The sequence below is a fragment of the Fulmarus glacialis genome, unplaced genomic scaffold (assembly GCF_000690835.1).
Source record: "Fulmarus glacialis isolate BGI_N327 unplaced genomic scaffold, ASM69083v1 scaffold3463, whole genome shotgun sequence".
In the NCBI taxonomy this organism is placed as follows: Eukaryota; Metazoa; Chordata; class Aves; order Procellariiformes; family Procellariidae; genus Fulmarus; species Fulmarus glacialis.
In genome coordinates, this window is record NW_009202099.1 from 3,054 (window position 1) to 29,489 (window position 26,436).

At 42.9% G+C, this 26,436-nt stretch overlaps 1 protein-coding gene across 1 annotated transcript; it reads left to right on the forward strand.

Annotated features, from left to right (window-relative positions):
- On the forward strand, nucleotides 1-26,347 carry ABCA5 (ATP-binding cassette, sub-family A (ABC1), member 5; the record flags this gene model as incomplete). Its single annotated transcript, XM_009574155.1, has 37 exons — nucleotides 1-105; nucleotides 825-1,029; nucleotides 2,180-2,338; nucleotides 2,557-2,654; nucleotides 3,350-3,579; nucleotides 5,262-5,403; nucleotides 6,128-6,316; nucleotides 6,665-6,812; nucleotides 7,606-7,774; nucleotides 9,361-9,419; nucleotides 9,970-10,080; nucleotides 10,423-10,598; nucleotides 11,034-11,153; nucleotides 11,956-12,094; nucleotides 12,281-12,371; nucleotides 12,587-12,726; nucleotides 14,201-14,320; nucleotides 15,340-15,541; nucleotides 15,779-15,948; nucleotides 16,774-16,907; nucleotides 17,858-17,995; nucleotides 18,639-18,752; nucleotides 19,117-19,287; nucleotides 20,242-20,355; nucleotides 20,614-20,751; nucleotides 21,254-21,328; nucleotides 21,859-21,950; nucleotides 22,433-22,559; nucleotides 22,655-22,772; nucleotides 22,878-22,969; nucleotides 23,127-23,302; nucleotides 23,820-23,895; nucleotides 23,980-24,074; nucleotides 24,483-24,602; nucleotides 24,814-24,963; nucleotides 25,967-26,046; nucleotides 26,292-26,347. Coding segments are annotated over exons 1-37 (4,839 nt in total), but the record flags the coding sequence as incomplete, so codon positions are not given.
- Nucleotides 26,348-26,436: the final 89 nt, after the last annotated feature.

A 26,436-nucleotide genomic window follows, 5' to 3' on the forward strand; every position in this document is an offset into this window, starting at 1 on the left:
ATGGCACCAGCTACTCCAAGAGAAGCAGGAGTGTGGAGACAAACCAGAGCTCTCCTGTTCAAGAACTGTCTCATTAAGTGTAGGACTAAAAAAAGCAGCGTGCAGGTAAGCAGAGTGCTTGTTTACTGCTGTCTGCAGTTATTCTGCATTTAAGTGGCTCCTGAGTCAGAGGTAATGCTCAGTTTTGTTAAAACGTTTTTGAAGCTTCAAGGTCTGCTCTGAATTTTGTTTTGAAATAGGCTTTTTCAGAAGGTATTTTGTGATCCTTTGGTTGAAACTGTATCTTAATGTGTAAGGCATTATCCAGAAAACATTCTTGAATTAATGCTGCAATCTTAGTGCACTTTTAAAAACATTTACACCCCTAACTGAGCAGTATAGCGGGATTAGATCTCTCCAAAAGATTTTTATCTAACAGTTTAGCCCTGTGCACAGGTGACGTGTATGATACTTAAAGATGAATTTTGAGGTGAAGAAGAGACAGTACAGTGCTTGGCTAGGCTGGTTTAATGGTTCATGATTTGTGTTTTGCTGCTTTCCAAATAGCATAAGTTTGCTGATATTTGAAGCATGTAGAATTATCCCTTTGTACCTTAAAGTGGCTCCTTAGGCTAATGCATGCAATTAAAGTCCTACTTCAGTGCCAGAGAAGGATTTGGCATTAAAATTACTGTTGCATTGAAAAGGTGCAGGGAAGTTTACACTCAAGTAACTAAACTCACGGTCCCTCCTTTAAGCTTCGTGTAACTAAGATAAACTTTTGGAAATTCTTGCTTCTACGACTGGTCTTTGAAGTTTTCATATTTATTTCTTTCTTTGTACAGGAGATCCTTTTCCCACTCTTTTTCTTGTTTTGGCTAATTCTGATGAGCATGATGCATCCGCACAGGAAATACGGCGAGGTCGCCAACACCAACCTCGGCACTCTGGATACCTCCATGCTGGTGAATTTTGTCATCGGATACACACCGCCAACCCGAATGGCACGAGAAATCATGAAGAAAGTGGCTTTTGATAACTTCGAAGATGGTACTCGGAACCTAAGCATTTTCTTTTTCTCAGTATATCTCATGCCGTTGCTTGTGTTTGAAGAGGGAGCTCGCTGTTGCTGCTGCTGATAGGAAAAAAAGCATTTTTTTTGTTCCATCGCAGATAGAGAACAGGCTGTGAAGGCGGTTTTTGTGGGGGTTTTTTGTTTTTTGGTTTTTTTGCTTGGTTGGCGAATGTTCTGGCACTGCCGTCTCAGTGGTTCGCGTTCTCCTGTGGCAGCCAACAAGTGTTATGTGGCTGCAGAAAGGTTTTTGGAGGACCCAAATGCAAAGTCCAAAAGGCCCCTGACCAGCTCTGGGGCTAATTAGTACTTGTCCTGTGACATCCTGGGGCAAATTCAGGAGATGATACTGTCCTGCAGATATATTAGGTCGCGTTTTCTATGCTGTTGTTACTATCAAAACAACATTGTAAATTTATTTTTTTTTTTTAAATGATGATTCCCATTAACACTGTCACCTTCTGAAAGCAATTTTTCTTTTTTTCTCTTTTTTTTTTTTTAAAGTGCTTTGCCTGCACAGTTGACACATCTAGGGGGAACTTATCTCTCCAAAACCACTCCGATGTATTTTTAGTTTGGTACCTTTGATTCTCTTCCCTGTGGTTTGCATGCTTCAAGGGTACCGGGGAGAAACAGCCCAGCCCGAGAGCTGCATTTTCCTTACGGGTGCCCTCAGCCGCTTTGGGCAGGCGGTTCCACTTTCCGCCTTCGCATCTTCCTCCTGTCCTCTGCTGAAGTCAGTGGCAAAATACCATGTTTTCATGTATTTAGCCCTCTGCACTGATTTAATCTGCCCTGCTTGAAAAGCACTCGTGCTGGAGAATAAACTCTTGGGTAACCGGCAGAGGATTGGGGCACAGAAGCTCTCGGAGCAGCAAAAAATGGGGAAAAAAGGGGAAGGCTCAGGGGTAAATTTGAATTACCCACCCTGCTACTGAGCGACACTCCTGCAGGTTTCTGTTCAGGAAAATACTTCCTTTGCTGGGACAAAAATACAACCCTATATTTATCCAAACCCAATTAAATCATTAATTATTAGCATGACACTTCTTTAAAACAGCGTGGCACAGTTTTTCTTCCTGCTGTGCTGATACCTCAATCAACACGATAATTTCTTCCATCTCGCAGGCATCATCACAGAGGAGTATTTAAGCGAAGAAGAGCTGCAAGAGGCAAGTGCTTTCAAACCCTCCAACTTCGTGGGTGTAGTGTTCAACGATGCCATGTCCTACCAGCTGAGGTTTCCCGATTCGGTCGCTATGTCTTCCATTTATATGGAATCGAGAGGTAAACGTGCACGCTCTTACATGTACTCTCTAAGGGGATAAACTGAAAAATCCTTCCCGCTTTTTCTTTTTTTGACCTGATGTTGCCTGCATTGGTTTATGGAAGTTGGTTCCACCATTTATAAGGGGTCGCCTCAAGCTGCACCATCTTTACGTTGGGGATAGGACAGCTGTAACTCCAGCTTTTTGCATTTTAAAATGCCTTGGTTTATTCTGCAGCCAGTTGTTCCAACCGGCGGAAAGGGTGTGAATCGGTAACGTACTGGAGCTCGGGATTTACGGCTCTGCAAGCCTGCATCGATGCTGCCATTATACAGGTGAGTCTGAACAAATAGCGTGGTAAACCCGCGGAGGTTCAAATCCGCGGGCTGCCTTGGCTCTGACTGGTTTTGTGATGTTGTCCATTAATTGTGTAAAATGCCATATCAAAAATCAGCTTGAATCCGATGAGCATGCAGAATATTTCACGTGTGTTTTGCCATATTTTGCACAGAAGCGTTCTTGTCCGGTTGAATAATATGGACGTTTGTCTTCATTTGTGTCCGAATGAGCCCGACCCACACATCACAGCGGTCGTCAAAACGCGAAGGCTTGACAGTGCTCGCCCCAAAATACTGTTTAAGATGCTGTACCAAAAGGGGCTGCAGAATTTGCCTTACTGTTTTATTGTCAGTATTTGTCAGCAATGCCCTTTTCCCTATTTCTCTCCCGTCGTGCCGCTCGCGGTGAGAGCGATTCTTAACTTTTTAGGTGATAGGAATTGCAAAATTGTTCATTTTCTCTCCGGGTCTTCAGATATTCTCCAATTCCCGTGTTTTTGGACTGGGATTTGGGGACAGTAAGGTTTCGGGGGCTCCAGATCTCTCCCCGTCGGCGGGGATGGAGACCGGGCTGAGTGCGGTGCGACGCGCTGGCCCGGGGGGGCTGAGCCGGGGTCGCTGCCGCTGGGTGCGAAGGGGCTGTAAAATGGGGAAAATGCAGCAAAAATAACTCCTCCTTCTCTTCCTTTCAGCTGAAGACTAATCAGTCGGTTTGGGAACAACTCGAATTGACGAGAGCAATGGTCATGGGAGAGGCTGCGGTGGTGGAAATAGATAATTTTCCTCGTGCGATCATTTTAATTTACCTAGTGATCGCTTTCTCGCCGTTTGGGTATTATTTGGCAATTCATATTGTGGCAGAAAAGGAGAGGAAGTTGAAAGAATTCTTAAAAATATTGGGACTTCATGACACTGCCTTTTGGTACGTGAGTGTTTGGTACAACCCGTTCTTTATAAAAGGAATATAAAATATATAAGGAAATACTAAAAAAAAAAAACCCACTTTCTAGGAAAACTCCTCTATCCCATCCTCCGATTTTTTAATTGTTTTCAGTCTTACTAACTGAAAACAGGCTAAAAGGGAGATACTTTGTAAAATCTAAGAGAGATACTTGCAGTATCGTGAAAATAGGAAGAGTACAACCCGTTCTTTATAAAAGGAATATAAAATATATAAGGAAATACTAAAAAAAAAAAACCCACTTTCTAGGAAAACTCCTCTATCCCATCCTCCGATTTTTTAATTGTTTTCAGTCTTACTAACTGAAAACAGGCTAAAAGGGAGATACTTTGTAAAATCTAAGAGAGATACTTGCAGTATCGTGAAAATAGGAAGATTTTAATGAGTAAATACCAGAGTAATACTGGTTGCATTTATGCATGTAAAGTCACGCCAGACTTAGAGGGATTAAATGTGATGATGTGTGAGATTTTTATGTAGTTTGTTTTTTACTGTTTTTAAATATTTTTGGCTCAGTAGCTCCTTTTCTGGAGGCTCAACAGGTAACCTGCGGTCTCTCTTCAGAGCTTAGCAGCAGTTTCCTCGACACATAATTAAATGACTCTAATTCTGTAATTTTAACATGACAGAGTGGTCTAAGCAACAGGTTTTAATTTGTTTCCTTACCGTGATGGAAATTATCCTATGCAATATAATGAGGTGTTTTTTTTCCAAATGAGAGGATGTACTAATTGGAAATCATTGATAGTTGCAGAGATAAAAGCGGGTTTAGCTTTGCCTTTCGCTGCAGCGGCCGACGGCGTTTTAGCAGCTTTCCCTGCTGCACCGTAACAGCCAGCTGGGGCTCTCGGGGTTATTGTTTTCTGGTTGCTTTTGTTTTATTTCTGCACCCAAGCTCTTTTCTGGCACTCAGTTCTGTTTGTTTGCGGTACGTCCTTGGTGACAAATCTTATTTAGTTGAGTCCTTCACCCGCAGCGTTGGTCCGCTGTCCCCACTCGCCCCTCGCCCATCAGTATTGAGCATCTCTGGTCTGGAGAAAATCATTTTACTTTTCCCAGTGTGAAATGGGAGCGATCTGCAAAGGCAGGCTGGTCATGCAGCTTTGATCGACCACCGAATATAACTCAGAAACTTGCTTCTGAGGAAGATGTGTCATTTTTTACTACCTGTACACAAACCGCCCTTGTTTCCTGAGGTCAGAATTGCTCATGGACTTATAGCTCTGTTTTTAAAAAGAAAAGGATTTTATTACCCTGCCCAGCTACTGGAATGACTAGTGTATTAAATTTTAAATAGAATTTCTTTAATTATTGAAACCTACTACTCAGTTACTCCTTTTGATTATATCAGGGAATTAATTATGCAAGTTTTTAAAAAAAAAAAAAAATCATGAATCATCTAATTGTGTATCTTTTTGATGCTGTGGGTATTGATGTGTGTGCTCTAATGCCCAGAACAATTACAGGGATGTTTACAAGAGCTCTTTTTATTTGGGGGCTCTTGTTTTGTTGCAAGCTTGTCCTTTGGTGCAGCTGTCTGGAATATTAAAGAATGGTAGTTTTAGCTATTTTTGTGTGTGAGTAATTCAGGCTGAGAATTCATTGACTGGTTTCTGTTCGTTTTTCCCCCCTTTTGTTCCTAGGCTTTCTTGGGTGCTGCTCTACATGAGCCTGATTTTTGTCATGTCCATTCTTATGGCGGTGATTGCGACGGCCTCTTCCCTCTTTCCCCAGAGCAGTGCCTTTGTGATATTTCTCCTTTTTTTCCTGTATGGAATCTCTTCAGTAAGTATTCCTGGTCTCGTTGAATTGGGCCATCCCATCCCTGTGGGTTTTTTTCCCTTCCGACCTGATCTTGTTCTCTCTGCTAAAGCCTTTGGAACAACTGTCGCTTCTGTAGGACCAAGCGGTGGTGGGTATCTTACCGGGGTCCGCTCCGGTTTGGGATGTTGGACAGTTCTCGACCATCGCTCTGAGAAGTATCTTTCCTTACTGACATACCAAAGTTTATAATCATCTGCCTTTAAACTGAAAACACAGTCTGTACAGCACCGTTTTGAAGTCCAAAACCATGCCCTCTTCTAAACATTTGCTGTTACTATATAGTGTAATGTTAGAACCCTAATTAAAGGTCAGAGAATTAATTTATACAGCAAATTGCTTGTCTGAGTTCATAAGCAACCAGTGCAGAAGTAGTTAGTTGTTTACTGCCTATCACTTACAGAAGGTGTACTAACCTGGGCGTATATGCACGCTCAGCCATACGGCTCCTTGTTTTTCTTTTATAATTTTTTTCTGTGCTCTGGCATCTTTGGGAAATCTGTCCCTCCCGAGGGTCTGTGAGGGAAGTGTGGGATGTGGGGGAACGCTGTAGTGACCATACCAGGAAAATGATACGACTATCAGAGGCAAAATTGAAGCTATGGTCTTTTTACGTTAGTCTTTCTATACCCTGTATTTTTTTTTTTTAATATAGTACCACCTTATATTTTTTTTAATCTGTCCTTAGGTTTACTTTGCACTTATGTTGACACCTCTATTTAAAAAGTCAAAGCACGTGGGTATAGTGGAGTTCTTGGCGACGCTGGCTTTTGGGTTTGTGGGCCTTAATATTGTCCTGCTGGAAGATTTCCCCAAGTCTTTCGTGTGGATTCTCAGCCCCTTATGTCAGTGCAGCTTCTTGATCGGTGTCGCGCAGGTAAGTAATTTTCTACTCCTCCGATTGCAACCTCATCATGCTCATTTGGCTTGCACCATTTTCAAATAGGTAGTGATGTAGATATTCTTAATTTTTTTTTTTTTTCATAAACTGATGGTGGTGGGGAAAAATGCCTATTTTAGTAGCTTCCCACAGCAATTTAATATCAGGTAAAATACAGTGCACCGTCAAGCAACTGTTACTCTTTGTGTTCGTTGCTGTGATCTCAGTCGCTTTTTCATTATATTTTTTTTTTCTGTTGCTAAGTTTTGCACCGTGCTGTCATGTCTTTCCAGGCTGGTACAGTGCCGGTGCGTAACGTCTCCATTTATCTGTGTTTGCTGGCAGGTCATGCATCTAGAAGATTATGAAGATGGTGCAACATTTTCAAATCTAAATCACGGTCCTTACCCACTCTTTATCTCTCTTATTTTATTGGTGCTGGATAGCGTATTTTATCTGCTTGTAGCTGTCTACCTTGATCAGGTTATCCCAGGTATGTTCATGAGACAAATTGAACTGAACTGTGCTCGCATCCCCAATTCCTGAAGCCCTGAGCCCCCCAGGTTGAGACGGCTGGTGCAGCTGGTGGCATTTCTGACTTAATTTCAACTGTGGAGAAAGGAGATGCTGCTCTTTACAAATATATTTCACGCCGTGACTCAGAATGCTTTCAGCTGAAAGAATTTACATTCTATTAAAGCTGTGAGATGTGAGGAGGGGTGTTAGCGTGTTTAGAATTGATGGCCTTTAGGTACGCCAGCTCAACTTTGTTTCCCTCTTTCTAAAGGAAAAGCTTCCTTACTGGGTTAACTACTGCCTCGGCCTTTGCAATTTGCTCTTACAGGGTTGAAAATTAAAGACCACTCTGCCTGTTCCAGGCCTTTCCTTGTGACGGCAGAAGTTTAACATGAAACGTAGAATAAAGTTGTTAATCTTGCGACTAATGCCTGGTTAAACCCTTCAGCTCCCTTTGCCTCTGATCTCTCTGGCTTTATGTTGCCTGTAGAGTCGCTGTTCTTTCGGCACTGGGGATTTCTCCTGTGTAGAAAGAGATTTGCACATGTATTTAAATACTTAGCAAAACAGGAACCTGCTAGCAGTGTTGATGGGAACCGTGGCTTAAATGCAGATCGTGTAAACTTGGCTGCTGAAACCCCTCCAGAATGGAGGTGTGGGCTGGCTCCTCAGCTTTCAGCAGGGTAGCTCATGGCTTTTTTAGAAACCCGAAAGCTGAGGAATATCTGCAGTTACTGTTAAGAAATTGTCTTTTTCCCTTTACTCTCCAGGGGAGTTCGGACTACGCCGCACGCCATTTTTCTTTATGAAGCCCTCGTTTTGGTCAAAGCGCAGGAAAAATTACAAGGAGTTGTACGAGAGCAGCTTCAACGGCAGTTTAAGTTTCAGTGAGATCATTGAACCCGTGCCTTCCGAATTTCAGGGGAAAGAAGCCATCAGGTACGATTCCTGCCCTGTCCCACATGCGGTTTAGCAAACATGGGTCCCTGACACTTAACGTGTAATTTGAAAATCACTCTTGTTTCTCCAATTGTTGGATTCAAATAGCATATGGTATGCATTGCAGAGTCCTCCACACGCACACAGCACGGCTAGTTTCCATTTTCAATGAAGCCCCACCATCAACGACATGGATGTTCTCCAAGGATAAATCACTGGGCTTAAAGAAAGGGTTTTTGTGGATTGTATTGCTTCAGTTGGAGTCCTCTCAAAACTGGACGGTTTTCCATTCCCTCAGTTTCACTGAGGCCACGAGAGGCGTAAGCGGTTGCAGATGTTGAAACGCCTACTCTTCTGGGAGGGTTTAGTTTCTGGTAACACACGTTTGAGGAGAAAAAGCTGAATTCTGGGTTTGCGTGAAGGCTGTTGTGTTCTCCGTAGACCAGAGGAGAACTTCATGATGGTTTTACCCAGCTGCCACATCCAAGAGGGTAAAACAAAACTGAAAAATAGATGTCCATGCTCTCATCTTTCGCGTTGCATTTTGTGTCACCTGTTGCCTTCATCTGGACTGTCATGTATTTTTAGTGTGCCTCAGGTATTATTTTCAGTATCTTTCTTTTAGCCCTTGTTTCCATCATTTTCCAATGGCGTAGCCTGATGTGAGTTGAGGAACTCTGCGCCTTCACTCCTCCTGGTTGGCTCTGCTAGTCTCAAGGAAATATTTGAGCTTAGTGACCAGAATGAGTCTTGCGTTGTCCGCGCTATCCATGTCTCTTTGGGCATCTGCCATAGTTTGAAGGGTCCAGTTTTAATCCTGATGTTCACGTGAGAACATTGTGGCCATTTTTGCATTATTCATCCACCCTGGACTCTTTCCATAGCATCCTTTCACCAGCTCTCCATCATTTTCGCAGTATCTTGGCATCTTTACATGTACAGGTTTTGTTTTCTTTCATACCCAGTTCTCATGCCCGCTACTCACACCTGTAATCCACTCCCCATCCCCGTTTTCAGGGTGGCCAGGCTTCCAAAGCCCACCCTTCACATGGTGCCTTCAGATAAACGGGTTGGTTTTTTTCATTTTGAAAAACACTGAGGCTGGAAGGAAGGTTTTTACCTTTTTTAGAGAGAAAGACACCCGCTTTCTTTTGCCTGACTTTGATCAAGAGCTGTCAGTAGTCACATCTTTGGAGTCTGGTGTACTAACACCTATTTTCCGTATCCTGTCTGTTTTGTTCTCTGTTGTATTGTGAAATTATCGGGGAGTAGCTGGGCCCTTTCCAGCTTGGGAAACCTCTAGTGCATTGTTCTACCGTGTGAAAGAAACACAGATTTGAAATAATTCAGTCTGTCGTCATAAGAAATACCTTAGAAGGTGATGAGAAAAAGCTTTCTGATACTAGAGTGGAGATGGATTAAGTTCTGCGACAAGATGCCCTGTCTCTTGACTGGCCTCTATGGGTCTTTAACATGTCTAGTGCCACTTTAGCATGGATGTCTTGTGCCTGTTGCCGAGTGTTGGTCATTCAAAATGACATATAAAGATCCTAAAATAGTTTATAAAATGACATGTCTTCTTTCAGAATCAGCTGTGTTCAGAAAACATTCAGGAAAAAGGGGGAAACTGTGGAGGCTCTCAGAAGTAAGAACGTTTTAGCTTTTTAGCTGCTTATCAGATGCAGAGGAGCAATAGCTGAATTGTTGAGTGGTCTTTTGTGTTTCAGTTCGGGCTTTTTGGTTTGTTTTAGTGGGGTGGGACCTTGAAGCATGAATGCCAGCTGTGCTTGTGTGTGTTTTCCCTCACCGCTTTGGCAGTAATCTTGTTTAAAACGCTATCCCAAAAAGAGGAGCCCTTCCATCACTAAAGAAAGCCTGCTGACATCGTCCCCGTTATTCTTCCTCTGCCCGGGTCGTTATAGTGATACGATCTTCCCGGCCCCATCTCCCTGATCTTTTCATCTCCTTTCCCCGTGTGGCTTTTAAACGCGGCCACCCTGCAGCCAGTGCAGGGACTGTCCCAGCCCCGCTGGTCCCGTGCTGGGGTGTGGAGGTAAGCGTCCCTTCGAGCAGCGAGTAAATGCATACCCCATATGTCAGTATTTGAATTTACCTCTGCGGTAGGAGCCAGCTCCGGGTGCCACGAGCACATCGCTAACGTCTCCTCTTTCTCTTGCGCCTGCCTCGGGGAGCAGATTTATCCTTCGACATCTACGAAGGTCAGATCACGGCTCTGCTCGGGCACAGCGGGACCGGGAAGACGACGCTGATGAACATCCTTTGCGGGCTGTGTCCACCGACGGACGGTGAGCTGCTCCGGCATTAGGAATTTTGAGTACCAGAGCTGTTGAAAACCAAAGCTGTTAACCTTTGTGGTTATTTCGGGATGCATCAGATTTTCAGATTTTTCTCTGGATAATGTCTGAAAGAGTCCACTTTAGATTCATGTCCATGTTATCCTGCGCTCTAGCTGTAAAAAAAAAAAAAAAAAAAAAAAAAAAAAAAAAAAAAAAAAAAAAAAAAAAAAACAAAAAAAAAAAAAACCAAAAAAACCAAAAACAAAAAAACGCCTACAACAACAAAAAAACAACACCCAAACAAAAAAAACTCTCTCAGTTGATTGCTCCTGGCTTTTTTTTTTTTTTTAGGGTTCGTCTCTGTCTATGGGCACAAAGTCTCTGAAATTGATGAAATGCTTGAAGTGCGAAAAATAGCAGGTGTGTGCCCCCAGTCCGACATACACTTCGATATATTAACTGTGGAGGAGAATCTCTCCATATTTGCTGCAATTAAAGGAATCCCGCAGAATGATTTGATACAAGAGGTAAGTCAGCTGGGCACAGATACTGTCTTATATGTTCATTTTTAACCTGTAGGGCAAAATAGCCTTACATTGTACAGAGATTTCCTTAAGACAAATTTGCAGGGGAATATTACTTTACAGTATAACAGACAAGGAGGCAGAGTACAGACAGATGTTTTTACATAGATAAACTGTTAAATTTTCCTAGGGAACTAAAATGCTTCTGAAACGTTTTAAATCCTAGCATTTGTGTTCAAGCATAGACACCTTTTAACTTCTTGAGGTTTGCTGGAGCTTAAGACCCTGCTGTGGATGTACAGGTTTGTTAGCAGTTCAGATAGAGAATACTCTGTGAATTAGGAACAGTTCATTTGAATGTTAATTGTTAATAATCTGGTTAAAAAAATTTATAGCTTTTTTTTTTTAACAGTAAATGTATTTCTTAACGTTTTAAAGGTGCAGAAAGTGTTGCTGGATTTGGATATGCAGCCTATCAGAGACAACCAAGCTAAAAAATTAAGCGGGGGGCAGAAAAGGCGGCTGTCGGTGGGAGTTGCTGTTCTCGGGAACCCAAAGGTGGGTGTGATGGGGGCGTTCCCGACTCGGTGTCACTAATACAACGAAGGGTTGATGTCTCTTGTCAAAACCGATTAATGCAGATAATAATATGTAAGATGCAGAAATTACTGCTGTGAGCAACTGTCACTTTTTTCTCCCCCTCATTTGTGGTTTAAACAATTAAAATCGCTTCAATAGCTCAGCTGTTATGCTTGAGGATGTTAATGGCTTAGGTAATGGCAGTAGCTCTGGATTTGATCTCTTTGTGAAATAAATAGCATGACAAGTTTTACGTTGTTTCTGGCAGGTGAGATGTAGCCCCCAACAGTGACACTGTCCGAGACTTTCCTTGCAAAACTGTCCAGGCACTTGGAGCAGGGACGGAGCCAGAGAGCTCTTTTGTGTTACAGATCTATTATTTCTGGCCTGTAAGAATGGGGACTGCTTTTAGTTCTGTATTTAAAAATGATGCATGTGACAGTTCACTGGGATTTTAAAAGCATGTGTGTATATTTAACCATCCCTTAATAGAAGGAGTGAATCCTTAGCTAAATGTAATTGTATTAGAAACGGAATAAAACAGACTATGGTATTAACTTACTATATGATTTTCCATTTGTCACAATAGGAGATGAATTTATTCAAAGCATAGTGAAGGCAGCTGCCTTGCTTACTCTAGGATGTTTCCTACATGTTTCAGAGGACTAACGGGCAGGCTTCAAACAGAAAGCCCCGTGTCTGTTACTTAGGTGGGATTTCCTGAGGTCAATACCTTGCACGTGGATTTGGCTTTGCAAACGCTGCTTGTTTTTGCACAAAGGTTTTACTGCTGGATGAGCCGACTGCGGGTATGGATCCCTGTTCGCGGCACATCGTCTGGAACCTACTGAAGAACAGAAAAGCGAATCGCGTGACCGTTTTCAGTACCCACTTCATGGACGAGGCGGATATCCTCGCCGGTGAGTCCTGCCGCAACCCCCTGGGTACCAGCCTGGGTACCCAGTCCCTGAGTGAGGGTCACATTATAGAGCAAAAAGTGATGCTTCTCTAACTGTGGTACATGCCTTTATTTGAAATATATAGTTGTTTTTTGGAGTAAATTGACAGTCCTCTGATTTTTTTTTTTGTTTGTTTTTTGTTTCTAGATCGTAAAGCTGTGATTTCTCAAGGGATGTTAAAATGCCTTGGATCTTCTCTCTTTCTCAAAAGCAAATGGGGAATTGGCTACCGCTTGAGGTATTCTTTTTGTGTGATACCTGTTACATGACATCATGTATCTTTTTTTTTATTGTTTTCTGTTGAAATCTGTAAGATAGCACCCCCTGCCCCCAAAAAAGATCCTTTTATCATCTTCATACTGAATGTTTGGTGCTCTGCTGGCTGCTAGTCCTGATGCAGGCGTAAGGAGAAAAGCAAGCTTTAAAAACCCAATTTCTTGTGCGTTTTCTTAGTATGCACATCGATGCCTATTGCAACATGGAAGCTACAACCTCACTGATAAGACAGCACATACCTGCAGCCAGCCTGATCCAAGAGAACGACGAGCAGCTGGTGTACACCCTGCCGCTCAAGGACATGGACAAGTTCGCAGGTATTGATGGTTTTGTTGTGCTGCAGGCTTGAATGGCTGCAGAAGAGAAATCCATCAGGCGTGGCTATAGCCTGCAATTCTTGTTAAATTGTCACTTCTGCATTTATGTGTTTTTATACCTATCCATTGTTTGGCTGATTCGGGTGATACTCGGTCAGCGAGGTCTTTCTCAGGCGAGTGAGGACCTCGTCGCCCCCTCCGAGGGGGCTGTGGTATGTTACGAGGGATGTGGGTACCCGACAGCAAGTGCTGGGGAGATGCTTTTAGCAGAAGGGTGAAGAGACGCTTTTGTCCGAGAATCCCCTTGTCCTGCAGAAGCATCGTCTTATCGCAGAGCATGTTAGTGAGCAGGGCTGGCCTCCAGCCAGTCCTACAATAATCAATCCCCCTTGTTGCGAGCCGCAGAGAGCATTGTGTCACTGCCTTAAAACCCACTGGTGAGAGGGAGCGTGGAACGGGTGTGTTGGCTTCACTAGATGGCAGCAATTATCTGATCAGTCCTATATGGGCTCCTTGTTCACCTTCCAGGAGAAAATGGAAGAAACGGCGTGTCCTTTGTGCTATGTGGAAAGCTAAGGGAGAATCGATACTGATGTGAATGCGGCTCATATTTCATAAATGCTTTTTTCCCCGTTGCATTTAACAAGTTAATAATTTATTAGCTTTACCTTTATCAGCCACTGCGTGTTCTTTTGAAAAAGAGGCGTCTTTATGCAAGGTTGAATCAATTCCTCTGAACTATTTGAAGGAGAAGCCGAGGTTAGGAATATGCCGCAGCCACTGGGGCAGAAGAAATCGTGGAGATCTGATGAGCATCGTTGGGTATCTGACTGCTCTTCCCATTTTACGCATTTGCATTTCCCTTCAATGTGACCTTGGCTCTGAAGCTCCTCATTTTGTCAAGTCCTTCACTTCATAGGACTAGCAAGAGCCCAATAGCGTTTTTTAGCCCAAGGTGCTAATAAGTGCTCTCACTCTGAACATCATTTTGGTCTTCAAGCTACGCATGCTGTCCAGGATCTCCTGCCCAGTCAAGCTGGCTTTACAGATCTGGGTATTTATATATATAAAAAAATGATTCAGTGGTTTTCTTTGGAAAATCTGTTCCTGCCTGGGCAGGGATCTAGGTGGGACGAGCTGTCCTGCGATCCCTGTGCAGGAGGCAGCTCTGAGCCCAGGAGCTTTAGGATGCTGAGGTGGTTTTCATAAACACTGCGGCTTTGGGAAAACATGCCACGTTTCCCATACCTGACCACGAAGGTTGAAGTTTTGTGCTAAAAGGAGCTTATCCCAACCTTGGTTCTTAAGCCATGATCTGTGTCTTCATAATTAAGCAACCATATTTACACGTTACCTGCTGTTCAGAGTACCGTGCAGAAGGCTTTAGGGATGCCTCTGATGAGCTTAAAGATCTCTTGGGAAGACGATGTGATCCTCTTTCAGAGCAACCAGTATGTTTCGCTTCTGTCTCTAGGCTTGTTTTCTGACCTCGACACTCATTCCCATTTGGGCGTTATCACCTACGGCGTTTCCATGACCACGCTGGAGGATGTCTATCTGAAGCTGGAAGTTGAGGCAGAGATCGATCAAGCAGGTGGGGTGGACCGTGGCTGTTTTCCTCTTTTCCCTCATATTTGATTCAGTCCTAATTAGTGTAGTGTAGAATTGCCCATGCCACATCACTGCCAGAAGGAGTTTTGCTGTGGAGGTAGGAATAAAAACATCCTCTCGCAAAGTGCTACATCCAGTGCTGCATCCCCTTCGGTCTCAGGGCATTCCAGGCTTTTGAAATATTTAACATGAAAAACACGCAAAAGCAGCGAGTTGGGTGGGGAGTGATTCTAGGAGGATCCAGGGGAAAAGCTTTTTATTGGCTGTCTCTGCAGTAATTAATTTTTCATCCAGTGTACTTACATCTAACTTCTTTGCTTTACAGTTGCACTTTTTATGGCCAGCTCTTTAAAATGTGCTTTATTTTCCTAATAGACAAGAAATCGTAAATGCACAGTATAAAATTTGTTTCCAGCCTTCTGCGTGAACAGTAGTATTAGTAGCTGCAACTAAGGCTGAAATCGCTGAGCTTGTCTTTCTTTCCCTCCTTTAAATTAACTTCCAATTCAAATGAAAAGTTGGGACCACTTAATACTACTCCAGAATTAATCAGTTCTTCTTTTGATGTCAACTTGGAGTGGTTTAAGCTATCTTAATCTTTCTAGAGCTTTCTTTGTGATACAGACTAGTAAACTGTCGTGCTCTGCAAAGCTTTTGTGTGGGTATAAGAGGGTTTAACAGCTCAATATGCTGGTACTGAATAATACAGGTGCATGCATAGGCTAATGGTATGAAACTGGGGCAAGTTGCACCTTTTGAGTGGCAGAAATTTGTATCATCTGCCTTAAGCATCTGTTGTGTGGGTGATTCAGGGCTTTGGGCTAGATTGGTGTCATTGAGCTTGGGGTTAAGTTGAGAGATGGGGATGAGATGAGATAGTTTCTGCAATAGCAAGGGGAAGGAATTGACAGCCAGCCAGGAATTTCTCCAGCCCTGCCATTTCAAACCGCGTAGCTTTGATAGAGCATCAAATTTGTAGAGTTTTCCTCTCTTCTTTTTCAGATTATAGCGTGTTCGGTTCCCAGCAAGTGCAGGATGAAATGGATACAAAATCCCTCGACGATATGGAGCAGAGCCTCCTGATGCTCTCGGAGACGAAGGCGCTAGCAATGAGCAATACAGCCCTCTGGAAGAAGCAGGTTTCCACCATAGCAAAAGTTCACTTCCTTAGTCTCAAGCGGGAAAATAAATGCGTGAGAGTTATGTAAGTATTGGGGCTTTCTCACTTGTATACAAAATTCTCAAAACCTGTTTGAACGATACCAGAGAAACGGCAGGATGCGATTAATTTTTCTCCCATAGCGACATTTCAACAATAACAAGTATTACTGTCGAACACATGCTTTTTCGGGGCGAGGGAGATGTTGTTTTAATAACATGCACATAAACTGGGTTGGCTTTTGCTGAATTTTAATAAAACCAAAACTTTTATTTCTTTCAGGTTGTTGCTTTTTCTGATTTTTCTTGTAGTTCAGATTTTATTGTTTTTCATACACCACATCATCAAAAATTCTGTAGCTGCTATCAAACTTTCCCCAGATTTGTACTTGCTGAGGCCCGGAGAGGACTATCACAAGTACAGGAGTCGTCTCCTGCTGCAGAACTCCACAGGTAGGAGAGCAGGGATGCTCCGCGGGGATAGCTCCTGTCTCCGCCTCGTCCTAGCATTTCACGTGGTGGGGAAGGATGGTGTGTGCTACTTTTGGGGTTGGAGACAAACTTTTTCCTTGAAATTAACCCAAATGAAGAGTTTCCAAGAACCCAGAGAGGGTACAGAGTTGAGTGTCCTTCGTGCCACAGGAGTTGGTTCGGAGATCCTCTTCCTCCTCCCATGTCAGGTAGCCTTGTGCTTGCTATGTCTCGAGACAAAAAGATGACCCATGTGAAGGAACTGGGTAGGGAGACATTTAGATACATCAACATTGAAATCCTGCTACAAAGCATTTTGGAAAATTCCTTTTTGTTTTAACTTAGGGTGTTTTAAGAGCGTAACAGCGATCCGGGCAATAGAAATGAGCGTCTGTTTGAGCTATTGGGAATTTGTGCTTAATACAACTTAATTTCTCTGGACACTGTATCACAGTGCTGCTGGTGTCCTGCTCTCTTAGCTAATTCTCTGTTCAGTTGAAACTTTGAGTATCCTGATAGTGCTTGTTGGCACCTCCAGTTCCTCACTGCTGCATTTGACTTTCACATATTATTTGGAGAATATAACCAAAAACTGTTCCTGAATGCTTTGGAGGCTGTTGAGTGGGAAGCCCAAATAAAAGCATTCATGTTGTTCAAATAGCAGAGGACTCTTTCTGGTGCTCGTGTGTAAGGAAGCAGTGATCTTTCATCGTAGGGTTATATAAGTGGGAAAATGCATCAATAATTTTGTGTAAAATCCTCCAAGGTGGTGATGAGTAGTCACGTTGTTTTCTCTTCTTACACCAGAATCGGATATCGATGACATCGTCCGCTCTCTTGGGAGCATGAACATACTCTTGGAGATGTTCAATGACAGTGATTACATCTCAGCTGCACCTCACAGCGCAGCTTTAAACGTGTTTGACCTTGAATCCAGACAGGTGAGACGGACAGGCTGGCTCGGTCGTATCCCAAAGAGCAGACAAGCAGCTGGTTAGGGGCTGGTTTTGTTGTGCTCTTGCCTGAAAGGCACGTATTGAGTCATATAATCAAAAAATATCATATAATTTTGCTTCTACAAGAGGCCTGCAAAGAGGACTTGGATTAACGGGATGGAAATATTATAAAAATAAATATTCTTCCATAATGATAATTATGGTAGGCTAATAAAACGTCCATCCCCCTTTCTTCCCCACAAGGATACAAAAAGCCAAGAGAAATACTTTACTTCGCAAGAGACCTGGCGTAGGAATTTTTTTTTTTTTTTTTTACTTATACTGGCTGAATTATACAATTTGACAGAAGTATAATTCCATGGTGCTCTCATGTGTAAAGAAAAATTAGTTTCTCGGATTGTAAGTATTCATTGCAGTGTGGTCACTGAAGGAGTGTCAGAAAGATTTGAACATTGGGGTCGTATTTAATCTCCAACAAAGGAACTGCTTTGCAATATGCCAGCTCTGTCTCTTGTTCCCGTTTTTATTCATTGCAAACTGTTAATATTGGTGTGACAGTGCAGCCCTTAACTAATGTAAATTTTTGCCTGTCTGTTTTTTAAATGCATTAGCAAAGAACATACGAGTGCAGGTCATTGTGTGTTTTGTTCTTCAGACTCTAATTGTCTGGAGCATCATTTGTCATAGCGTCACTGTTGCATAAAACATTCTGGGAATTTATTCCAAATAACTTATTCTCTATGAGCATGGCTGTTTTCCTGAATTAGGTTACGTGCTATAACCACCCTGAGCAGCCCAGAGCTTCCTGCAAAGCATGCTCTATTATGCAAAGATTTTTTCCCAATGTTCAGGTTTAATTAAGCCCATAAGAGAGCCCTCTCAGGATAGTACCCTTCATGCAGAAGAATTAATATAGCAAACGCTTTCCTTTCCAGAACTACGTTTTCATGATCGTATTCAACAGTACCATGGTGCATTCCCTGCCAGTTTTGATGAATATTGTCAGCAATCTACTTCTGCGCAATTTAAACGTGACGGAGAGCATTCAAATCTGGAGCAACCCCTTCGTTCAGGTGAGCAGCACCCGGGGCTGCACGGCAGAAATCGCCCTTAAACACACGGCGAGTGGCAAAGCATCCCTGGGGCGAGAGGGGGAGTGTAAAAATGTGCTGTAAACGAAGGGAGAAGCTGGTTGGGACTGTCTGCAGCACCGAGGGCTGTCCTCTGCACAGCACCATCGGGAAGGATTGGGCCCCAGTAGCCAAAGCCCGTGGAGTAAGTCCTTGGTGGTACGGACCTTTGCAGAATTGAAGAGGACTTGAAAGATGCTGGGATTTTGTTCTGCGGTTTGAGGAAGCGGAGGAAAAAGGGGCTTGGAAAGAGGATGTCCTGCTGGGAATTTGTTATGGGTTTGTTACAGGTTACCTGCGATTCTGGGAGGCTGAGCGTGGGGATGCTGGAGGTCTGTGCCTCCTCTGCGGGGCTGGGGTGGCCGTTAGGAGAAAAGAGGACCTGCTGCAGGAGAGAAGTGCTCTAGGAGTTTATTAGGTGCTCTTATAAATACTCCAAAAACTTCCATAGGTATTTTTCTTCATGCTGCAGCTCAGATGATCTTGAGACGCACCGAATATATGTTTTAGCATTTACAGTCCTGTTCCAATTCTCAATGCATTTCACAGACGTTCTGGTGTTGAAGAAATCTGATTTATATTTCAGAATCTTCCAGACACAATTTTCAGACTGGAGATCTATTTTGAAGCTGTGTTACTGGGAATCATTATTACTGGAATGCCACCCTATTTTGCCATGGACAATGCAGAAAACCATAAGGTAAACTCCCAGATGTGGATTCATAGACTGCACAAGAGCTTAAAAACCTTGGGATTTTGAGGGAAATCTTAAGAAGTGTTTGAAATAGCATCTTTTGCCATGAGAGGCAGTGTGGATGTGACTGCTGTTTGCTGCCTGGGGTAGAGCAGATTTGGGATAAGCCCTTTTGCTTTCCGTGGAAATGCTTTTTGCTTCTTTGGCAGCTAAAATCAGCAGTAGTTGGGTAACACACTGATGCCATGTCAGTGTAAAAGCAGTGTATTAGAGGGAATACCAAGATCCTGCTCACGCACCGAGGCAGATTAACATAGTGTTAATTTTAATTAACATTTAATTAACACCGCATTTTCTTTTCCCGTTGCAGATCAAAGCGTACACGCAGCTGAAGATAGCGGGGCTTTATCCCTCCGCTTACTGGACTGGGCAAGCCGTTGTTGACCTCCCATTGTTTTTCTCCATCCTTGTCCTGATGATAGGCAGTCTCTTCGCCTTTCACTACGGCGTTTATTTTTACGTTGGCAAGTTCCTCGCTGTGGTGAGTGCGGTGGGGACCGGAGCACACATGGGCATGTGAAAGCAGGGTTTTGTTGTTTTCTACAAGTGTTTATTTTCACTAGATGGTTCAACAGACTTTTTCCAACTGATATACAGAGAAAATACCTAATTAAAGGCTGCTGGCACAGAGGTACCAGTCAGGCTGCACCAAAGGCAAAACAGTACCACTTTTCCTGGGGAAAAATACTCAAATTTTGGAGTTTCATTCAGAACGGGAATAAAATGGAGCTTTAAAATACCAGGATCTTCCAAAGAAATGCTCCATCCTTTTTTTGCCCTGCTTGCTCAGTCTGCTTTGTGCTCTTTGCTGATTGATAATTGCTCCATTTGCATCGGCGTGTTGCTAATGACAAGGTTACAGTGACTTTGAACACAGACCAGGCCTGCAATGAATTGCAGCATATGATTAAATTGAAGAGACTACAAGTCTTCATGTCTTTTATATTCTGAGCGGGCTTCCCCGAGATACTGGCTGTAATTGAGAAGAATCAGATTTTCCTAGCTGCTTTCCCAGAAGCTCTGAGTTAATCAGGTTTGGGATGTGACCGTTGTGCTGCAGGGCTATTTTTCTACCGGTGTATCTACCCTTGTTTTAATTTCTGCAAAAATGCTAAGGCTGAAGGATGGAATTCCTAATATTTGCCAAAATCTTCAGGTAACATTTATGAGAGCCTGTGTTCTAAAAAAAAAAAAAGGGAAATAGTTTAAAGGAAACTGAGTGAGTAAGGTTCCTGCCTCTCCATGTACTCTTTTATTTGTGTCTTTAATAGTATATGCTGTATGTACCAAGGTGGCAAAATATATCATATTAAGTGACAAAGATGAATCCAGAATTACGTAGCACGCTAAAGTAATTCCAGTTGATACTCATACAAACAATTCACCCCTGGGTTCTTGCTGTACATTTCCTGAGAAACCTTTCCTATCTTTGCAGATTTTTTGCCTGATTGGTTATGTCCCGTCAGTCGTGCTCTTCACTTATGTGGTCTCCTTCACGTTTAAAAAAGTCCAGAATACGAAAGAATTTTGGTCATTTATATTTTCAGTCGTGAGTAACTTTAACTTGATTTTGGTTAGCTAGGAAGGTTGGTTATCTCCAAAGCCACAACAGGCTTTCCACTTATTTTATTTAACTGTGTGTCCTTAATGCACAAGAAATCTGAAACATTTGCTGATGTCTCTCTGTTACTGCCATATTCTAAATGATAAAACCTTTAAAAAATGTGCCTCAAATTAAATAACTTATGCTTAGAGAGTCTGAACTGAATGAAAATGGACCTTTTTTTTTTCCTTTTCTTTTGTACAGACAGCCTTGCTCTGTACGGTTGTCACTGAAGTGGCTTTTTTTCTGGACTATTACCTGGTAACCACCATCCTGCATTATGTCTTCTCCATCTTCATTCCTATTTATCCCCTTATTGGCTGTCTGATTTGTTTTATAAAGGTAAGGGGGCACAGGAGATCCTCTCCAGAGCATTTGTAGACGGCTGGGGTTGGGTGGGCGTCTCTAATGATAACGGCACAGCAGATACCTGCCTAGTGGTGTAACGTCACCCATAGCCATTTAACACATGAAGAACAGCAACTGCTGGTGAAGAGTCACCTTTTTCCTGTAAGCAAAGTGTTGCAGTTTTAAAATGAGGAAAGAAAGAAGTCTTCCATTAAATATCTAAAGGAAAACCATGCGTTTCTCAGCCTGTGGACTGGGCAAATCCAGTGATGGGAGATGGGTTAGTGGGGAGTCGGTGGCTTTAAACCGGGAGCAGCTCCAGGGACTTCGATGGAAGTTTATTGGTGTCAGACTCATGCAAGCAGGGTCTCTGCAGAGCTCAGAAAGGGCTTGAGCAGCTTAACTTAAATGGCTGATTTGAGATTAAAGTGCGATGTAGAATATGCAGTCTCTGGTAGGTGATTATTTACCTGAACGTATTTTTTTGTGTTGTCAGGTCTCATGGAAAGGCAAGCGAAAGGACGGAGGATACTACGACCCGTGGGACCGGCTCCTGGTAGCAGTTATAGCTGTAAGCATGGTTATTTGATTATTTGCCATATTTGCTGTAGAGAATTGCTAACTCCTGCTGGGAGGCCCCTTCTGTTCAGGCATCTTTGTTAACGAAGATTGGTTTTAATGTTCAGCATCGCTGGAGCCTGCAGCTTTGCAACCTGTTGCAGCACGAACAGTATCAGTAAAACTGCTGTGCCCGCCAGCTCAACATCTGCTGCTTCAAGAGTCTTATTAACGGTTCCGATATTAATCCTGATTATTATGGGAGTCTGTGCTGATGGAGCAAGTCCCGTCTCTCTCCAAAAACCAAATAATTGCTACTACATCTAAGCAGACTCTGGTTGTGCGTCCTCGGTATCGACCCACTGAGCAGTACCTAATGATATATTTCATCTTCTCGGAAACATCAGCCCATGGTGGTGAAGAGCTGGTGCTTCCTGTCACTCATTGCACTGGTGGGATCACTTATAGGGTCACCTATAGGATCACCAGCCTCGGAGGGCTGGCGGCGCTCCAAGTAACCAGAACTGTATTTGTCTGTTTTAGCCCTATTTGCAGTGTGTCGTGTGGCTCTTCCTACTGCGATGTTTCGAGCTGAAGAATGGAGGAAGGACAGTTAGAGAGGATCTGTTTTTCAGGTGTGTCTGTTGAATAGGCTTTTAAAAAGTAATAGTCCAAAGAAGCCATTTTTAAAAACAATGCTGGTAAATAAACTGGAGTATGCAGTGTATAGCTATAGGGGGTATTGCAGAAAATAAAATACCTGTGGTTATATCCCATCCCAAGTGTCTAAAGCATTTGTTCTCCTAACGTTAGTTGTCTGAAATTCAGTCAATAAAGTGCAGAAATAGGTTTTTCACTTCCTTTTAAGTTATATCAGTGCAAAATCAGGAATTCTCTAAGGATGTCCCCTATATAAAAGTAGGGGAGCTTCCTTTCCCGTTGCATGGCTAGAGATGCCATACCCCAACAAAGAGCTCAGCAAGAAGATGGCATAGTTGCATCTATGTGCTGCATAAATGTGTTACTCCTGGATTCGGCAAACACAAATTCCTTTCTGCATCAAAGCAGTGAGCAAATCCCAGCTGAATGCCGAAACATGTTGTTTTCTTCCCCTTAGAAAATGTTTTACAAAAGCCAAAACCTGGAAATTCCCAGACGTCCCACATGATGAGAACGAAGATGAAGACGTAAAGGCGGAGAGGCTGCGAGTCCAAGAAATACTGAGCAGCCCCAAAAGCGAGGAGGTAATGCCGTGCACCCATGGGCACTACCCAAAACCCAAATTCAGATGTTTCCCTGAGCTGCTGGGATCTGCAGCCGCTTCTCTCTTCTCTACTAGATGCCAGCAATCCTGGTCAGCAGCTTGCACAAAGAGTTTGATGAAAGAAAGGAATTTCTTCTGGGGAGGAAGATAAAGAAAGTGGCAACGAAACATGTTTCTCTCTGCGTAAAAAAAGGTTGGAGTTCAATTGCATGCTGTTGAGCTGTTTTATTTACAAAACCAACTCCTGAACCCATTTATCTGACCTCATGGGCAATGTTTTGTGTCGTCCTTTCTGTAGGAGAAATACTGGGTTTGTTAGGACCCAACGGAGCTGGGAAAAGCACGTTAATTAATATGCTCGTTGGAGAGACTGAGCCAACCAGTGGACAGGTACATTACGTGCTACAAACTAAATAGAAAATGAATCTATATTTAATTTTTTTTATTATTATTGCAAGCATTCCCAAGTGTTTTTTTCTGAAACTTTACAAAAACAGTTTTGAAACTTATAATATTATCGAGTAAGGTCTATCCATTTTCCTTGCAGGTTCTGATGGGAGATTATTCTTTTGGCCTGAACAGCGAAGATGACTCAGTGAAATTTGTGGGGTACTGTCCTCAAACGAACCCACTTTGGCCAGATATTACATTGCAGGAACACTTTGAAATTTATGGCGCTATCAAAGGAATGAGTCAGTCTGATGTTAAGGAAGTCGTAAAACGGTAAGTAGTTTATTACAGAAATGTTTAAGGTTTAGCTATATTTTTATTAGCATTTGTTTTTCACTTCTCCTAATGCAATCTTTTCTTTCATTTAAGTTTGATTGGATCTTTTCAGCAAATTCAGCAAGTGTGAATTTGTAGGTTAGGAGATACAGTTTCAGCCACACAAAATTCGACTGGTATTTGTAGGTTGTTTGGTTTTTTTGGTTTTTTTGTTTTTTTTTTTTTAAAAGTTATGAAGTGCTAACAGTGACCTTTGCAGAGGCTGCAAGGACGGGGAGTCCAGGGCTTGGAGCTCTTTCTAGGTTGTCACTCTGGGCTCCTCTAGGACACGGGGCAGGTGGGTTTGTATGGAAGCGCCCAGCTCCGATTCTGCTTATTGCTCTGCTCTTTTTTATACTTTATATACTAATATTTGTAACGGAGTTCTTCACATGAGACTGCATACTATGTGATGAGGGGGAAGCTGAACCATCACCCTCTCAGCTTTTCACATGCGGTCCTCCCCCTTCCGCAGCATCGCGAGTGCCCTGGATTTAAAAGACCACCTGCAGAAGACAACGAAGAAGCTGGGCGTAGGGCTGAAACGCAAGGTATGGGGGAGCTTTTCGAGCTGCCGTGTTGGGTGCCTCCAGCAGCCGTTGCGTCCTTACCCTTTCCCTTTACCTTCCTCCCAGCTGTGCTTTGCCCTGAGTATGCTGGGCAACCCTCGGGTCACACTCTTGGATGAACCGTCAACCGGGATGGATCCAAAAGCCAAGCAGCACATGTGGTGAGTGCCGCCGGGGCTAGGTTTGCCACAGGCTCGTTTCTCTTTGGGAATTTGCCCGATTTTATATGTGCGTTATCCCTGTTAACACCAGGGAGAGCCATAGACAGGGAATCAACACTGCCTTAGCGCCAGGTGCACTTCATCTGTGTCCTCTCCCAGAACAGCTTGGAGATGAAAAGCTTGAAAGTCAAAAGAAATCTTGAAAATCATGTGAGGAGTATGAGATTTGAGTCATCTTTGTGAAAAAATCAGATGTTAATTGTTGCCATGGGAGTAGTATTGGTCCATAAAATAAAGGGTTTGTGTTTGACCATCACAGTCCTCTTGTCCTACTAACCCAGGATTTACTGTTATGGGCCAAATGTTTTAAATGTTTTATTCAGGGATTTTTTTGGTTATGTTTTGTAGGCGGGCAATTCGAGTAGCATTTAAGAATAAGGAGAGAGCAGCTATCCTGACCACTCACTACATGGAAGAGGCGGATGCTGTCTGTGACCGTGTGGCCATCCTGGTGTCCGGGCAGCTCAGGTACCACCGGAGCCCTCCCCTGCGGGCAGGGAGGATAGGACAGCTGTCCACTAGAATATATTTCTTTGAAAATATAGGTAGACAATTTTTTTGCACCTTAAACTTGGAGCAAAATTAAACGTAAACTGCTAAAAGGGTCTGTTAGAAGTTAGGCTGCTTTTTCAGTGTGGTATAACATGTACAACTCTTACTTTCTCTCTGCAATTGGTAGATGTATAGGTACTGTCCAACACCTGAAGAGTAAGTTTGGCAGAGGATACTTCTTGGAAATGAAATTAAAAGAAACAGCAGATGTACAGCAGGTGGAATATCTGCAGAGCCAGATTTTGCACATCTTCCCAAACGCGAATCGTCAGGAAAGGTAAACTTCAACAAATACGCAGAAAACGTTGATATTAATACAAGCCCCTGATTTCTCAGCAGCTCCTTGGCACTGGGTAAGGAATGCCATGATACTAAAATTTATAAAAAATACTTACACGTAGCTTATTTTTAAAAAAAAAAAAAAAAAAAAAAAAAAAAGGAAGTGTGCAGGCCGGCAAAAGCTGCCAGGGCGGTGGCTGGGAGCCCTGCGTGCAGATGTTCAGCACGGGGGAAGCAAAACTCGATTTCTGCATAGCCGTTGCTTGGAGGCTTCCTCCTCGGTCGGGCTCTCCTGGGAAACGGGGCTAAAATCTGAGTCGCTGAGTCACTGGCCCTTACCTAGAAATGCTTGAACGTTTTCTGGGAGTTCCTCAAAGTTTGAGGGTGGGTTGGTTGGTTTTCCCCGAAGAGCTTTGAATTTCTGCCGTATGAACTCAAGGGTCTGGCTTGGTGACTGCTGATGAGACTTGCTCCAAAAAGGGCACTGCAGGCATCGTGTAAGGAGCATTCCTCAGTGCGGGAGGTTTGGAGGAGAGTTTATTTTTCAGAAGCAAAAGTGTGGGGTAGAGCAGCTCCCTGTTCTGGAGTCTGGGTTGCAGGAACCGCTGGATGATGCAAAATCCCGAGAGATCCCGTGTCCTCCCTCTGAGTCCATTTGAAAGGCAAAACTTCATAACTTTGGGAGTCCCAGGCAGCGATTTTTCTTTCATGAGTTTATAGGCAGAATATAAATGGTTGAATCGTAGCTGAAGAGCACATAAATCATAGAGCAGTCTCAGGTGGGTCTCAGCTGATACCCCTGGACCTGGATCTCTGAGACGGATTATAAACCAGCTCGTCTTCTGAACTGCATCGTTCCTGTTGTCTTGTATGATGATGACTGGTCAAAATGCCTGGAGTAACCTTCAGAAAATGAATTTAAATCCATTTATTTGGATATTAATATTTTTGCTTTGAGTGATTTTACCTGAAGCTAAATTTGCTTTGTTTCTTTGTTCCAGTTTTGCTTCTATTTTGGCATATAAAATTCCTAAAGAAGATGTACAGTCACTTTCACATTCTTTTTCCAAGCTCGAAGAAGGTAATTAAGCACTTGCCATGCATACAGAAATCATTTTGTCTCCCATAACTGACACATTTGCCATGCGGTGGTACTTCTGCATTTCTGTTCCAAATTTATTTAATTTATTTTTTCTATTATTATTGCTGTCCCCTTTCCTTTGAAAGCAAGAGCAAACACTTGTACCAGCTTAAAATGCTTTAAATCCAGTTGTGTCAGATAGTGAAGTATTCCTAAATACGCGCTCTCATTAATTCTTCCAACAGTAAAACACGCCTTTAACATCGAGGAGTACAGCTTTTCTCAGGCAACTCTGGAACAGGTATGTCAAAGCAAATGATATTTTGTGGAAGTAAACCTTGCCAGGCAAAGGTGTTGCAGGTTTTTATAGAATCATAGAATCATTAAGGT